The sequence below is a fragment of the Oryx dammah genome, unplaced genomic scaffold (genome assembly GCF_014754425.2).
Source record: "Oryx dammah isolate SB20612 unplaced genomic scaffold, SCBI_Odam_1.1 HiC_scaffold_5, whole genome shotgun sequence".
Classification (NCBI taxonomy): domain Eukaryota; kingdom Metazoa; phylum Chordata; class Mammalia; order Artiodactyla; family Bovidae; genus Oryx; species Oryx dammah.
Genome location: NW_024070189.1, coordinates 96,850,734 through 96,867,679, shown reverse-complemented (window position 1 = coordinate 96,867,679; position 16,946 = coordinate 96,850,734). Strand labels below are relative to the sequence as shown.

The window sequence follows — 16,946 nt, the reverse complement described above, 5'->3', positions numbered from 1 at the left end:
TGTTTTGGGGAATTCCCTGTCAGTCCAGTGGTTAGGACTCCGGACTTCTATTGCAGAGGATACAGGTTTGAGCCCTGGCTGGGGAACTAAGATCTCGCAAGCTGAACAACACGGCCAAAAATAAAAATCAAAACGTACTTATGTCTAATCCCTAGGAACCAACTACTTCACACTCAGGTTGCTTCACTCACCCCTAGTTTATAAGCTTACTGCTGAGTTTCAACATGATTTCCATGCCATCCCACACCCCAGAGGGTGGCCACACTGTGGCCTGCTCAGCCTTAGCTTTATTATATGGTATTTGAGTTGTTTCCAATTTTTGCCTTTACGAGGAGCACTGCTGGGAGCATTTACGTACAATGACTCCTCCCACCCTTTGGGAGGATTTCTTTGGGGATAATTATAGGATCAAAGATATTAACAGCTTTTCAACTCATTATTCACAGAGCTGTTCTGAGTTTCAAAAACATTGAACCCATTTATAAACCTGCCAAGTATGCAGACGCTTATGGACTCTCCCACCCTGGCCATTGCCTGTTACGTGTTTAATTTCCTTTCTGGATAAATCAGTTTGTAATGATACCTTAAAGCTTGTTTTCATTTGCATTTTTAATTTCTAGCCAAAACACTCTTTTTCCTCGTAATGATGAACAAATCTTGCTTCCACTTTTGGATACATCTGCTTCTGTCCTTCCAGAAAATTCAAGAATCAGAGTGCTCCATCATTGCCCTGTGCATTTGATTGGTTACGTCTGTCCCACAAATCTTCCGTTTAAGTTGCCCAATTTTCTAATCTGTTACGTTAAATTTTGAAAGGCAAACATTTTTGTCTATACCACATTTATTAAATGCCAGGCACTGAAAACACGGGGTACCCAAGTCAAGCTCTCCTCAATGGATGAGACTGAGTTGTTGTTCAGCCGCTAAGTTGTGTCCGACTTTGCGACCCCACAGACTGCAGCATGCCAGGCTTCCCTGTCCTTCACTATTTCTGGGAGTTTGCTCAGACTCATGTCCATTGAGTCAGTGATGCCATCCAACCATCTCACCTGTTCTTAATTAACAGGGAGATACTATTTGTCATCAGTCCTTCTAGAAAAGATGAAGAAGTATTACTACCCAGTGTTGGCAAAGATGTGAAAAAATGGGCATAGCCTTATGCTGTTGGCAGGAATGTAGTTTGCAGTATTTTCTGATGTATAGTTGGGCGTTATTTAATTGTTGATGTTTATATTCTTTGACCTAGAATTTCTGCTTCAAAAGATTTCTTCATTTATGCCAAAGATCTATGTACCAGCCTTCTGTTTCTGGTATTCAGAAAAATAAAAACCAGAAACAACCCATGTGCCCCAAAGTAGGGAGATGGTTAAAGAAATTATATAACATTTATATACCATCGAATACTCTGCTGCCAGGAAAAAGAATGGAGCTGTTATGGCATGGAAAGATGTCTGAAATATATTTTTTGGTGAAAAAAATAGCAAGTTGTACAACACCATGTAAAATATGTGGTCTCATTTTTAAAACAATATTAAGAAATGTGAGAGGTACTTAAAGATGTGGAAACTGAAGGGATTGCAGAGAATTTTCACTTTCTTCATGACGTTCTCCTGAAATGAGTGGATTAGTGACAGGCATTACTTTTTAAATTTTTATTTATATCGGGCCTTAGTTGCAGTACACAGGATCTTCGTTGCATCATGCAGAATCTTTCGGTACAGCACACAGACTCTCTAGTTGTATGGCACGTGGGCTTAGTTGCCCTGCGGCACGTGGGATCTTAGTTCCCCAACCAGGGATAAAACTCCCATCCCCTGCATTGCAAGGCAGGTTCTTAACCACTGGAGCCCCAGGGAAGTCCCCAGGCATTACTTTTGAAATCAGAAAAAAAATAATTAGATAAATTTAAAGTTACTTAAAAGCAACAGAGTCTTAATTGTACATGCGTGCTAAGTCGCTTCAGTCTTGTCTGACTCTCTGTGACCCTATGGACTGTAGCCCGCCAGGCTCCTCTGTCCATGGGATTCTCCAGGCAAGAATACTGGAGTGAGTTGCTATGCCTTCCTCCAGGGGATCTTTCCGACCCAGGGATCGAACCTGTGTCGAACCTGTGTCTCTTACATCTCCTGAATTGGCAGGCAGGTTCTTCACCACTAGCGCCACCTGGGAAGCCCACAGAGTCTAATTATAAAGAGTCTAAAGGCTGTACAAGGCAGGGAGGAATTTGTTTGGTGGAAAAGTACACAGGATCTTCGTTGCATCATGCAGAATCTTTCGGTACAGCACACAGACTCTCTAGTTATGGCATGTGGGCTTAGTTGAAAAGAGGTATTTTTTAAAACTGGGCTTTGTATGGAATGGGGAGCGTGTTATCAGTTCGCTGGGGTGACCATAATAAAATAGCACAGACTGGGTGATTTAATTCTTTAAAAACAGAAGCTTAACTTCCTCCTAGTCCTGGAGGCCGGAAGTCCAAGATCAGGGTGTTCTGAGGCCTGGTTTCTGGGGTGGACTGTCTCCTGCTTGCAGATGGGCATCTTCCTGTGTCCTCAGTCTCTCCTCCGTGTGTGTTGTGACCTAATCTTCTCTTCTTACAAGGACGCCAGTCATAGAGGATTAAGGCCCACCCTGACGATCTCATTTTAATTGAATTATGTCTTTTCGAACTTATTTATTTGGGGCTGTGCTGGGTCTTCATTGCTGTGCCAGGGCTTTCTCTGGTTGCAGCGAGCAGGGGGCTGCTCTCCAGTTGTGGTGTGCAGGCTTCTCATTGCTGTGACGTCCCTTGTTACAGAGCACGGCCTCTAGACATGTGGGCTTCGGTAGTTGCAGCTCACAGGCTTAGTTGCCCCATGGAATGTGGAATCTTCCCAGACTAGGGATCGAACCCTTCTTCGCTGCCACTAGACCATCAGGGAAGTCCTAATTTAATTACTTCTTGAAAGGCCCTATCTCCAAAGACAATTGCAATTCAGAGACACCTGAGGGGCAGGCGGGGGTTAGAACTTCAGTCTATGAATTTAGGGGATGATACGGTACGGCTCCTAATGAGGGGATAGTGAGAATGACCCTGAAAGCCACGATGAATTCACAGAGGGTCTCTCTGTGGCTGACCTAAGAAAACTTGGAGAACCCATGTTCAAGGCTGGCATTTGATGAACATGTGATAAAAGGAAGATAAGAAACCAAAGAAAGTAGAAAGCTGTCAGACTGAATAAGGACCGACACTGTCCCATGGCACCTCTGTTAAGAAAGCAGCTGAGGGCTTCCCTAGTGGCTCAGTGGTAAAGAATCTGCCTGCCAGTGCAGGAGACACAGGTTCAGTCCCTGGCCCAGGAAGATCCCACACGCCATGCAGAAACTAAGCCTGTGTGCCACAACTATTGAGCCTGTGCTCTGGAGCCCAGCTATTGAGCCCACATGCCACAACTGCCGAAGCTTGGGTGCGCCAGAGCCCGTGCTCCACAACAAGGGAAGTCACTGCAATGAGAAGCCCACGCACTTCAAGGAAGAGTGGGCCCCACTCGCTGCAACTTGAGAAAAGCCCCTGCGGCCACGAAGACCCAGCACAGCCAAAAATAAATAAACAAATAAAATTATTTCTGAAAAAGAAAGAAAGAAAGCAGGTTGACTTTCAACTTTGTCAGTAGGTTTAAAACACAGGCCAGTGGCTTGGTCTCCCAGGACAAGGTTTGCTACAGGCAAACCCACCTAAAGCCAGCTCCCTTGGCTGGTAGCTCAGAAACCCACAGGAAGGGGCTCCTATGCTGGCAGAGATTTCCTAAATAATCTTGAAAGATACCTCTGAAATTCCAGGGCTCTGGCAAGGAGACACCTTCACCTTTATTTATCTCTGTAAAATAATAACGTGTTTCAAAGTCAGGCAGGAACATATGGCATTTTGCCCTCGTATTATTTTGCCCAGTAAATGCTGTCTTTAAGATCTGTTTTGTATAGTTCTGTGTATTCTTGCCACCTCTTCTTAATATCTTCTGCTTTTGTTAGGTCCATACCATTTCTGTCCTTTCTTGTGCCCATCTTTGCATGATATATTCCCTTGGTATCTCTAATTTTCTTGACGAGATCTCTAGTCTTTCCCATTCTTTTGTTTTCCTCTATTTCTTGTAATTGATGATTCTACCATGCTGTCAGTTGGTAAACATATCACAAAACAGTCTCATATAGGGACTTCCCTGGTGGTCCAGTGGTAAAGAATCTGTATTCCAATGCAGGGGACACGGGTTCAATCCCTGATCAGGGAACTAAGATCCCAGTGCCACGAGGCAACTAACCCAAGTGCTTGCAACCAGAGAAGCCTATGTGCCTCAGTGAAAACCAAGAGCAGGCAAAAAAAAAAAAAAATTATCTCATGCAGAGTTCATCAGCTAACATGAAATATGGACCCAGTGCCATCACTAGGAAAAGTTGAACCACAAATGGAATCTGCCATCACGGCACCAGTACTTCAGGAAAATCAGATTCCCTTTAGGTGATTTTAAGGACAGAAGTTCAGCGTGGGCTGTGTTCATTTGCTAGGCCGGCTGTCACAAAGTATCACAAGCTGGGTGGCTTAAAACAACAGAAATGTATTCTCTCACAATTCTGGGGACCAGAAGTCCAAGCGGAGATCAAGATGTTGGCAAGGGCTGTGCTGCCTCTGAGGACTTCGGGGACAATCTGCCCCCATGCTTTTCTTTTAGCTTCTGGTGTTGTCGGCAGTCCTGGGCTCCCTTTGGCTTTCACTCACCTCGTTCCAGGTTCTGATCCTGTGGTCCTTTCCTGCGTGTCCCCATGTCTCTTCTCCTCTTATAAGATTACCAGTCGTTGGATTAAGGCTCACTCCAATCAGGTCTGACTTCATCTTAATTGGATGGCATCTGCAAAGACCCTATTTGCAAATAATGTCATATTCATGGCTACTGGGGGTTCGGACTTCAACCCATTACTTGATCTCTCTTTTATGTTTTTTAGCTGTGCTGGGTTTTCGTTGCTGCGAGGGCTGTTCTCTTGTTGTGGCAAATGGGGGCTTCTCTCCAGCTGCAGTGTGAGGGCCTCTCTTTGCAGGGGCTTCTCTGATTGTGGACTGCAGGCTCTAGAGCATGAGGGCTTCCGTAGTCGTGGCACGTGGACTCCAGAGCACAGGCTCAACAGTTGTGCCACATGGACTTTGTTGCTCCACAGCATGTAGGATCTTCCCAGACCAGGGACCGAACCTGTGTCTCCAGCACTGGCAGGTGGATTCTTTCCCTCTGAGCTATCAGGGAAGCCATCAATACATCTCTTCAATGGACAGTTCAACCCACAACTTGGGAAGCAGTTTTTCCAATTCACCAAGAATTCGAAGGGTATATAAATTGCCCAAAATCCTGAAATTAAGCCTTAGTGGTGGCCTACTGCTATCCCCACTCTGAAACATTCCAGACTAAAACTGGCCACCTCTGACTTTTGGCTCTTTGAATGCAGCTGATCTGAACAAAATGTGTTCCATACTCACACATTAGATTGGAAATACTTTAGCTCCAATACTTTGGCCACCTGATCCAAAGAGTTGACTCATTAGAAAAGACCCTGATGCTGGGAAAGATTGAAGGCAAAAAGAAAAGGGAGCGGCAGAGGATAAGATGGTTAGATAGCATCACTGAACTCAACTGACATGAATCTGAGCAAACTCCAAGAGACAGTTAAGGACGGAGGAGCCTGGCGTGCTGCAGTCCATGAGATCTCAAAGAGTTAGGCACGACTTAGTGACTAAACAATGTAAAGATTTGGAATACTTGGTACCAAAAGAAAATAAAGTAAAATATCTTTTTAATAGATTTCTCTATTGATTCCACATTGAAATTGATATCTGAGATATATGGTGTTTCATAAAATAGTTTATTAAAATTATTTTTAAAAACTGAGGATTGCCTGCAAATTTTCAGGCCATGGAGGAAAAGTAGAGACAAGAGTGTACAGTAAAAGGGGACTTTTCTGGTGGTCCAGTGGTTAAGACTCTGTGCTTCCACTGCAGGGCACAAGTTCAATCCCTGGTCAGGGAACCAAGATTCTGCATGCCTCGAGGTGCGGCCAAAAAAAAGAGGGGGATATTGACAAAAGGAGCATGGATCAGAGGGAGTATAGTTCAGTTCAGTTCAGTTCAGTCACTCAGTCGTGTCCGACTCTTTTCAACCCCATGAATCGCAGCACGCCAGGCCTCCCTGTCCATCACCAACTCCCGGAGTTCACTCAGACTCACATCCATCGAGTCAGTGATGCCATCCAGCCATCTCATCCTCTGTCGTCCCCTTCTCCTCCTGCCCCCAATCCCTCCCAGCATCAGAGTCTTTAACAGTGAGTCAACTCTTCGCATGTGGTGGCCAAAGTACTGGAGTTTCAGCTTCAGCATCATTCCCTCCAAAGAAATCCCAGGGCTGATCTCCTTCAGAATGGACTGGTTGGATCTCCTTGCAGTCCAAGGGACTCTCAAGAGTCTTCTCCAACACCACAGTTCAAAAGCATTAATTCTTTGGTGCTCAGCTTTCTTCACAGTCCAACTCTCACATCCATACATGAACACTGGAAAAACTATAGCCTTGACTAGACGGACCTTAGTCAGCAAAGTAATGTCTCTGCTTTTCAACATGCTGTCTAGGTTGGTCATAACTTTTCTTCCAAGGAGTAAGCATCTTTTAATTTCATGGCTGCAGTCACCATCTGCAGTGATTTTGGAGCCCCAAAAAATAAAGTCTGACACTGTTTCCACTGTTTCCCCATCTATTTCCCATGGAGTGATGGGACCAGATGCCATGATCAGAGGGAGTATAAGATGCAGTGGATAGAGGAGACAGCACAGAGCTGGCACAGGGCCTGGCACAGAGTAGGCATTCAATTAATTGTCACCTTCCTCTCCTTTCTTGATGTGTGGATGCCTATTATGGGATGTGTCTCCAGGCCCTGTGATCAGGAGAGACTTCCTCCATGAGTTGGCATGTGAACAGTCTTGATTTTCTCTCTTGCAGTTGTAGAAAAAGACTTTATGTCCAATAAGCATGTGCCAGCATCGTGTTGGGGCTTCCCAGGTAGCTCAGTGGTAAAGAATCCTCCTGCCAAGCAGGAGACGCGAGGTCAATCCCTGTGTCAGAAAGATCCCCTGGAGAAGAAAATGGCAACCTACTCCAGTATTCTTGCCTGGGAAATCCCATGGACAGAGGAGCCTGGCAAGCTACAGTCCATGGGGTCGCAAAGAGTCGGATAGGACTTGGTGGCTGAGCATGCGTGCAGCGGCGTCTTAGGGTTAGCTTTTAAATGTTTATTCACTTATCTGTTCGTTTGGCAGTGCCGGGTCTTAGTTGCCCCATGCAGGATCTTTAGTGGAGGCGTGTGAACTCTCAGCTGTGGCTTGTGGTATCTAGTTCCCTGACCAGGGATCAAACCCAGGCTCCCGCATTTGGAGCTCCTGCATCTTAGCCACTGGACCACCAGGGAAATTCCTGTTAGGGTGCATTAACTCATTGATTTTTCCCAATGGCCCAGTGAGGTGGGAGGCACTGGAGTCCCAAGACACATGGTAACTTGCCCAGGGTCATCTGCCCAAGGTCACTCTGTGGTTGGTGATGGAGCTGAGCTTTCACGTGGCTCCAGGAGAAGGTCAGGGACCTCCTGCCCCATGTGCTTGCCCAACCTTGTGGATGCCTGTGGGTCTGTATACATCTTTGGGAGCCAGAAGAACCAGAAATATCTCAACTGGGCAGGGCTGTGAAGAGCCACCTTGGGGTTCCCAGTGCCCATGGGATCAGACAGGGGATAGACATGAAGGGAGAGTCCAGCCACCAAGCCTGGCCAGCTGCCACTGGGCAGGCATGTGGTTGCTTGCTCTCGGCCACAGGTTCCAGGAGTGAGTGCAGTGTGGTGGCCACAGGCCAGAGTGCAACAAGCTCTGAACTGACCTGAAGCTTCTTAGTCAATTACTGGACTCCCCTCAGCCTCTGTTTTCTTGGGGTGTAAAAGGAGGTTAGTGATGGGCCCTATTTCCTAAGGTTGTGATGAGGCGCTTACTGTGTAAACTGCATCCCCCACAGTGCCTGTTAAATGTTCGATAAATGTCAGCTGTTATTTTCATTCATGAGAAGCTGAAATCCATGTTTGTATGGAAAATCTCCCAGTTCTTAAATGCAGACCGATAATTTCAACCTTCACAAGTCTCAGATGAACCAGTATGGCCCCTGGGATGCCAACTCACAACCTCTGTTTAGAATTTTGCTAATAGGAAGTGGCATCCTGAGAGATGTCTTCCGGGTTTGGCTGGTATGAGGTTGATGAACAGTGCTTCATGGATTAATGTGTAAATAAGCAAATGAATGACTGGATGGGTGGTTGGATATGTGAATAAATGATGAAAGAAGAAGTGAATGGATGGGAGCCTCTCTGGTGGTACAGTGGTTAAGACTCTGCGCTTCCAATGCAGAGGCCACGGGTTCGATTCCTGGTAGGGGAACTAAGATTCCATATGTGGCATAGTATGGCAAATTTTAAAAATAAATAGATAATTTAAAAAAAATAGAAATGAATGAACGCGCTAATGAATAAATGAAAGAATAAATGCGCCAGTGAAGAATAATACAATAATGGATGCAATGGAAGGTTTTCAAGAAGAGATGTTTTAGAACATAAAATCAATCTATGTGAAACTGAGCCCTGAGCCTCCCCCACAAACCTGTCCATTCTCAGTAGATGACAGCTTTGTCCCTCCTGGGACTCAGACCAAAAACCCTGGCTTCTCCCTCTCTTCCACCCACACTTGGTCCATCAACAAATGTTGAAATATACCTTAAATAATAGTAACCCCAGGGCTTCCCAGGTGGCTCAGTGGGTTAAAGAATCCACATGCCAATGCAGGGAACATGGGTTCGATCCCTGGTCCAGGAAGATCCCTTATGCCTTGGAGCAACAAAGCCGGTGTGCCACAACTATTGAGCCTGTGCTCCAGAGCAAGAGAAGCCCGCACACCACCACGAGGAGAAACCCCCCACTCGCTGCAGCTGGAGGAAGCCTGAGCAGCAATGCAGACCCAGCACGGCCAAAAATAAACAATACCAGATCAAATTGAAAATAACGATACACCCCAGATCGGCCCAGCCTGCCTCCTTCTCAGCCACCATGGAGTCCAGCCCCGGTTATCATCTGTCCGGACTGGAGCAGTCATCCCCACTCTGCTTCTCCCTTGCCTTCCACGGTCTGTTCCAGGCCACGGCAGCCAGAGGACGTCTGTGAACCCCTGAGTCAAGTCACGCCCCTCTTGCCTCCATGCCTCCCGCTTCACTCAAAACAAAAGCCCCAGTTGTCCCTGCGGCCCCCAAGGCCCTTCAGAACCTGCCAAGACCCACCCCCCTGCCCTCACCTCCTCCTTTTTCTCACCTGAACCACTTCACTCCAGCCATACTGTTCTCTTTATGCTGTTCCCCAAATACGTCAGGCAGGCCTATTCCTACCTCAGGGCCTTTCCACTTGCTGTTTCTTTCCTCTGCCTAAGACACTAAGGTGACTCAGCCCAACCCCTTCACCTTAACCCCTTGGTTTAATGCTGCAGCTTGCCCAGTGGTCCCTCCTAGGGCTCCAGGTCCCCTTATTTGGCTCTGCTTTTTCTTTTTCCAAAGCACTTTGCACCTTCCATCACACTATTAATTTCTTACTTTTATTTATTTATGTTTGAGTTGCACGTGGGCTTTCTCTAGTTACGGTGAGCAGGGGCTACTCTTCATTTGGTTCGGGGGCTTCTCATTGTGGTGACGTCTCTTGTTGCAGAGCACAGGCTTCAGCAATTGCAGCAGGTGGCTCTGGGGTACACGGGCTTCGCTAGTTGTGTCACACGGCTTAGTTGCTATGCAGCATGTGGAATATTCCCTGACCAGGTATTGAACTCAAGTCCCCTGCACTGGCAGGCGGATTTTTAACCACTGGACCACCAGAGAAGTCCTACTTATTATATTATGTTTGCTCTCTGGCTCCCACACTGGAATATCTGTCCCAGCAGTGCAGGACTCTGTTAACACGTATCCTGAACATCTGGGACAGAACCTGACATAGTAGATAGCTTGTAAATGCTTAAGAGAAAAAATACATGTGAGCAGAGGGCACAGCTGGCTCATTCTTTGGTGATTATTTTTAAAGTGAAGTGTCCATGGTAAACCATACCTCCTCCTGGAGGCTTTCCAAGAACAGTACGTGCAGCTCTGCCACCTGCCTCTGCACTGGGAGTCCTGAGCAGAGGTTCCAGCCTTATCCCACCCTGTAGCATGACCCCTAGAGTGATCAGACAGTGCCTGGAGAGGGAGGTACAGAAAGATGACTCCAGCAACAGAGAGCCATCAGCCTCCCCATTCTGAGCCATGCCATGCCATGCTTAGTCCCTTCAGTCATTTCTGACTCTTTGCAACCCCGTGGGCTCTAGTCCACCAGGCTCCTCTGTCTAAGGCATTTTCCTGGCAAGAATACCAGAGTGGGTTGCCATACCTTCCCAACCCAGGGATTGAACCCACATCTACCTTCATTGCAGATAGTTTCTTTACTCCTGAACGACCAAGGAAGCCCCCTACCACCACATCCTGAGCACTCATTGGTTATTTCTAGCACTGTTATTTTCAGGGACGTCACCTTCTCATAAGTTCCATCTCTGGAAAGCTAAGCCCATGAGTCATAATGGTTCCCGGGGGTTTGCCTGCTTGGGAAGCTAATGGGTTCCCTGGCCAAAATCCGTGCCTGGGCCACTCATCGGTTAATTTCCTCTGCAGGAACACCCTGACATTCTCCATCCTTTCCCTGGCAGGGTCTCCCTTCGCCCGAGCCAGCATTAAAAGTGCCAAGCTGGAGAACTCAACTTTTTTTCACAAAAAGGAGAGGAGGATGCGTTTCTACATCCGCCGCATGGTCAAAACTCAGGCCTTCTACTGGACTGTGCTCAGTCTGGTAGCCCTCAACACGCTGTGTGTCGCTATCGTTCACTACAACCAGCCCGAGTGGCTCTCCGACTTCCTCTGTGAGTACCGCCTGGCCCCGCCCCCACCAGCTCCCTGATCCCTTCCTCACGCCCTTTCTCCGGTTCTCTTTCTTTGCCAGTATGTGTTCCCACTTTACCCTTTCGCTTGGGCCTGTTTATAACTGGAGATCGGGCTGAAGTTCCTGCTGCCTCAGTGACAGAACCCAATTTGCGGGAGGGGGCTGGCGCCTGAGAGCTGGAAGCTGGAATTTGGGCCATCAGACACATGATCACTTTCTAAGAAAGGCACATGGAGGTGCATTGAAATAAAGACAGAGAGGGTCAGACTGCAAGACAGCCAGAGAGAGAAACATACATAGAATTTCTAGGTGCATCTCTGGGAATCAAATTTATGGTTGAGAGATGAAGGTGCATTAGAGACAAAAAAGTAACCTGTATGTTGTACTCATCTTTTCTTCTCATTTCTCTCTGCTTCTTCTCTTTTCTTTCAAACCTTCTGCTTCTTTCCCCTTTCCTCTCCTGTTCTTTTTGACTCCCTTATGTCTCGGATTCATTCCTAGACGATAGCCATCAACAACTGTGAGAACATCTTGCTCCTGCAGTGAGAACCAGGATTTCCAAGACTTTGCCCTTCTGGGCCTATTCCCAAATTTCAGGAATTAACATGAGATAGTATCAAAATTGTTGACCACATTGGGAGAGAAGCAGGAAAGGAGGGGAGATCTATGAGCAGGGCTTAAAAAGTAAAGAGCTCTGAGAAATCAACAAGAGTAGTGGCTGGAAAGTGGGGAAGGCAATTGGATGCCTTGGCTCTGGCTTATGGGCCCCAAGTGAGGACTCCCCAAAACCTTTTTGCCTGCTGGTTGCGCTCCTCCTGCATCTTTTGGCTTGTCTGAATTAGGTCTGTAGATTCTCTGCCCTTCTGACCTGGTTCAGAATTAACCCATGCAACCACTGGAGAAATCAAGTCTTCAGCCTCACGAGGCCTGGGTGTCTGGTCCAGGTCATCGTCTCCTTGTAACCCTTATTGTTCCCCCCCGCAGGACACTCCCCAGGGGCCAGTTCTCCTTCTGAGAGCCCTGACCTAGTTCCAACCTTAGTAATTGCATTTGGTCCCCCTGGAGTCTCTTATAAATGAGAACTATTTACTTTTTGTCTTAACCTCCTCAGATAGCCTATTTTTAATCTCCCATATTCTCCCCACTAATCACCTTGCTCTGTCTGTCCTGGTTCGGGAACAGGGGGTTGAGACTTCCTGCCTGGGGCCTCTCTCTATAAACATCCTTTAATTATCAATTTCCAGTTGAGAAAACTGTGACACAGAGAGGTTAAGTAACTTGCCCAGAGTCTAGCTACTTAATGATGTAGCCAGGATTTGAACCCAAGCTATAACTGATGGTACATCCCTGCCATAATCATCAGGTGACCCAGATTCTCAGTGCCTGCTCTGCCCCCAACTCTCCATGTGACCTTGGACAAATTATTACCATTATCCATCAAATGAAGACATCTTCAATTATCGCTGCTGCCGTTTAGTTGCTAGATGTGTCCGACTCTTTGCGACCCCATGGATTGTAGCCCGCCGGGTTGCTCAGTCCATGGGATTTCCCAGGCTCGAACAATGGAGTGGGGGCTTCCCTGGTGGTCCAGTGGTTAGGAATCCACCTTCCAATGCGAGGGACACGGGTTCCATCCCTGGTCAGGGAACTAAGATCCTACATGCCATAGGGCAAATAAGCCCATGCTCCACAACTAGAGAGACGCCCCACACATCGTAACTAAGACCCAGCACAGCCAAATAAATAATTTTTTTAAAAAAAGAACAACGGATTGGGTTGCCATTTCCTTCTTCAGGAGATCTTCCACACCCTGGGATTGAACTTAGGTCTCTTGCTTGGCAGGCAGATTCTTTACCACTGAGCCACCTCTTCAATTATATGGCACTCTTTTATTCTTATTTTATGTGCCACTAAGAAATGAAACAATGCTGCCATCTAAACTAGGGCATGCTGATTTTAAGTTATACCCCAGTTTCGGAGATGTCAAAACATGAGCAAAAATATGTGTCTTGTAATCAATGAAGTGTAGTCGTTTCTCTGGGTCTCACATTTCTCTTCTATACTTAGGAGAAATTGGATTTGATGACCCTGAAACTTCTTCCAGATCCACCAGTGCTTAGAGATCAGTAATGCTCTCAGGTCTTGTGCATCACCAACTCACATGATTCCATGGTAACTGGGGAACAAGCATCTTGGAAACTCTTACGTCCTCCTCGAATTTCTTCTTGGGACTTTTGGAATGCATCAGATGTTACAGACAGATTTCCTCACTGACATTTCAGTCTTGAGGGCCCTGGAGACCCTGGAGTTTCCCTCAGACACTGAAAGCTCCCTGGGGTCCTAAAACTAAGGGAAAGACCTTGACAGTCAGTTCAAATCACCTCTGAAAAGAAGGATATAGAGACTTCCTTGGTGGTCCAGTGGCTGAGACTTGGCACTCCCAGTGCAGATGGTCAGGGACCTAGATCCCACGTGCTGCAACTAAGACGCAATACAGCCCAATAAATAAATAAATTTATTAAAATTGATTTAAGAATGATATACTACGGAATTCCCCAGTGGTCCAGTGGTGAGAACTCAGCAGTTTCACTGCTGAGGGCCCAGGTTCAGTCCCTGGTCAGGGAACTAAAGTCCCACAAGCTGCGTGGTGCAGCCAATAGAATAAAATCACAAAGAACTAGAAAAAAATCATACCATATGTCAATGTATGGCAAAACCAATACAGAATTGTAAAGTAAAATAAAAAAGAAAGAAAGAAAGAAAGAAAGAACTATCCTAAAATAAAAAAAATAAAAATAAAAAAGAGTGATATGAGTGATATAACTAATACTCTTCACCTTCAAACAGAGCTAGCTATGTGACCAGAATGGAATTCTTAGAAGTTTGAGGCCTCTGTCTTCGATTTCTATATGCTTTCTTCCTCTCAGAATCTCTCCTTACCTCTCCTTCCCCTTCGAAAGGTGACTGCTCACGCCCTTCCTGACCACTCATCTTCCTACCCCACCAAGAAAGCCTTCTCAGAAAAGGAATTGCTATTAACCATTTCTTTGCTGGAGCGAACAAATACTCATATTAACTCTTCCCAAGGCAAAATTTTTACCATTATGCATTCTCATCAAAAAACAAAAGGCTTTATCTTACATCAAGACTTTTAGACATTAGCAAGACAGGATTTCTAGGGGACATCCAATGAGTTTTCCTAGTTGGGAGAAAAGCCATGCCTTAGATTGGTTGCCTGTGGCACTCCCAACTAAGTCCCTAACACAAGGATTACAAATAGGACACTGTTATGATTTCTATTAATATTTCTATTATTCCTTTGGAGCTCAAGCATATAAAAGCAGCTGAGTCATAATTCTTGTGTATTATTATATACTTCTTAGTAATAGTACTTTGTTAGTTATCGAGTTAGTCAGTTACTAGCCAGTTAGTTCATTCATTCGTTTCTTTTTAATTAATTTTTATTGGAGTATAGTTGCTTGTTCATTTTAAAAACATAGTAAAATGTATAAAATAAACAATAGGGATCTATTGAATAGCATAAGAAACTATATTCAATACCTTGTAATAACCTATAATGGAAAAGAGTATCTAGTCACACACACACACACATATATATATATGTATGTATAACTGAATCACTTTGCTGATTCAGTTATATATACCTGGAATAAGCGTGCATGTACAGTTGCTCAGTCGTGTCCACCTCTTTGCAGCCCCAGGGACTACACTCCACCAGGCTTCTCTGTCCATCGGATTCTCCAGGCAAGAATACTGGAGTGGGTTGCTATTTCCTTCTCCAGGGGATCTTCCCAACCCAGGGATCGAACTTGCATCTCCTACACTGGCAGGCAGATTCTTTACCACTGACCGACCTGGGAAGCCCATACCTGAAAAAACTATACTTCAATTTTAAATTTTCTTAATTAATTTTTTTTAAAGCATATAAGCACCCAGGAACCCACCAGCCAAGGTTTCACTTAGTAGGAACGTCAGAGCCAACTGGAAGTTCCCTCCACAAATCTAATCTCCTCTCTGTTTCCTCCCCTCCTTTTCTAGACTATGCAGAATTCATTTTCTTAGGACTCTTTATGTCCGAAATGTTTATAAAAATGTACGGGCTTGGGACGCGGCCTTACTTCCACTCTTCCTTCAACTGTTTTGATTGTGGGGTAAGTGCTCTGGTTTCTAAGGAGTTCATTCCTCAGCTGATATGCTTAGAATGGTTGATACCTGAGGACACAGGAGAGAGAGAAGTCGGGTCATGCCTGGGTATGACAGATCCTGCTGAGTGCAAAAGGAATCAGAGGATAATCCCCAACTTTGATGAGGATACAGAGCTCCCAGAACCACACCCCCAACCACTGCCAGTGGGAGGGGAAATTTACAGACCCATTTTGGAAAGTGAGGGGTGACCTGGCGAATCCACTTCTGAGGATTCACTCTAGAGAAACTTATGTGAACACCTAAGAGACACATACAACAATGCCTTCAGTGGCTTCACTAGTCCCAAACCAAATGACCCAAATCTCCCTTTGCAGTAGAGTGGATAAATAAGTTGTATATAAATAATGCAATTCTCTGCACCACCGAGAGGCAGCCAACAGTAGCCACACCCATCAGCCACCGATATGGCACAGGAGGCAGACGGGCAAAACTAGTCCATACAGCATGATTCTGCTCGTGAAAGTTCAGATGGACAAGACCAAGCTATATGGATTTCAGAGGAGCCTTGACTACTTTAAGGCAAAGACCTCGAAAACATAAGTCAAAGAAGCCAGGCATAAAAGGTCACATATTACATAATTCCATTTATATCCAGAACAGGCAAATCTCCAGAGTCAGAAAGTAGATTAGTGGTTGCCAGAGGCTGGGAGGAGGGGGCTGGAGAGTGACTGCTCATGGGTCCAGGGTTTCCTTTGGGGGCGATGGAAATGTTTCAAAAGTAAAGAAGGGTGATGGTTATACACTGTGAACATGCTAAATGCCGCTGAATCGTGCATTATTTTAAGTGAACCATTCTGGTTAATTTTCTGTTGTGTGAATTTCACCTCAATTTTTTAATGCAAAGAAATAGTTATAAAATTCAGGGTGGTGGCTGTGTCTAGGGTTCCCCAGAGGCTTTCAGGGTGCTGACACGCCCTATTTCTTGATGCAGATGGTGGTTACATGGGCATTCACTTTGTAATTACATGTTTTAGGAATTCTTTGCACTCATGTTAATAAGTTAAACAAGAGAAGGGATAAGAGGTGTGTGAGACCCTCACTGTGATTTCATTTGAGAGGGGGGAGTTGGACTGGGTTCCTGCAAGGTCCAGACCCAGGGCGCATTTGCAAGGAGAATGGACACAAGACTGGGATCCTCTGTTCTAGGTCATCATCGGGAGTATCTTTGAGGTCATCTGGGCCGTCATAAAACCTGGCACATCCTTTGGAATCAGTGTGTTACGAGCCCTCAGGTTATTGCGTATTTTCAAAGTCACAAAGTAAGTCTTTGGGTTCCCTGGCCTCCCAAGGCGGGGCTGGGGGCTGGGGGCTGGGGTGGGGCCACATCCTTCCCATGTTGGGAAGATGGGTTCAGCTGCCGCTACCCTGGCCCCAGCCTGACCCCCATACCCCATCCCTGGCCTCTTTTGGCAGGTACTGGGCATCTCTCAGGAACCTGGTCGTCTCTCTCCTCAACTCCATGAAATCCATCATCAGCCTGTTGTTCCTCCTTTTCCTGTTCATCGTTGTCTTTGCCCTTCTGGGAATGCAACTCTTCGGCGGCCAGTAAGTGCTCAGCAGCTTCTCTTGACTCCTCCTTCCCTGGGGTCCAGCCCAGGGCCACCCACCCTCACCTTGCTCACTGCATCCAGAGACCCAGGCTCACCTGCACCACACAGTCTGCCTTCCTCATGGCCTGGATGGTG

General features: G+C 46.1%; 1 protein-coding gene across 9 annotated transcripts in view; it reads left to right on the top strand.

Annotated features, from left to right (window-relative positions):
- CACNA1A (calcium voltage-gated channel subunit alpha1 A) overlaps positions 1-16,946 on the top strand; it is a 250,621-nt gene that overhangs the window by 143,168 nt on the left and 90,507 nt on the right. For all 9 annotated transcript variants that reach the window (XM_040240887.1, XM_040240886.1, XM_040240885.1 and 6 more), the window contains 4 exons: positions 10,805-11,014; positions 15,094-15,206; positions 16,408-16,520; positions 16,675-16,806. In XM_040240887.1, coding sequence (XP_040096821.1) covers positions 10,805-11,014; positions 15,094-15,206; positions 16,408-16,520; positions 16,675-16,806 — 568 coding nt within the window. The remainder of the gene's footprint in view (positions 1-10,804; positions 11,015-15,093; positions 15,207-16,407; positions 16,521-16,674; positions 16,807-16,946) is intronic.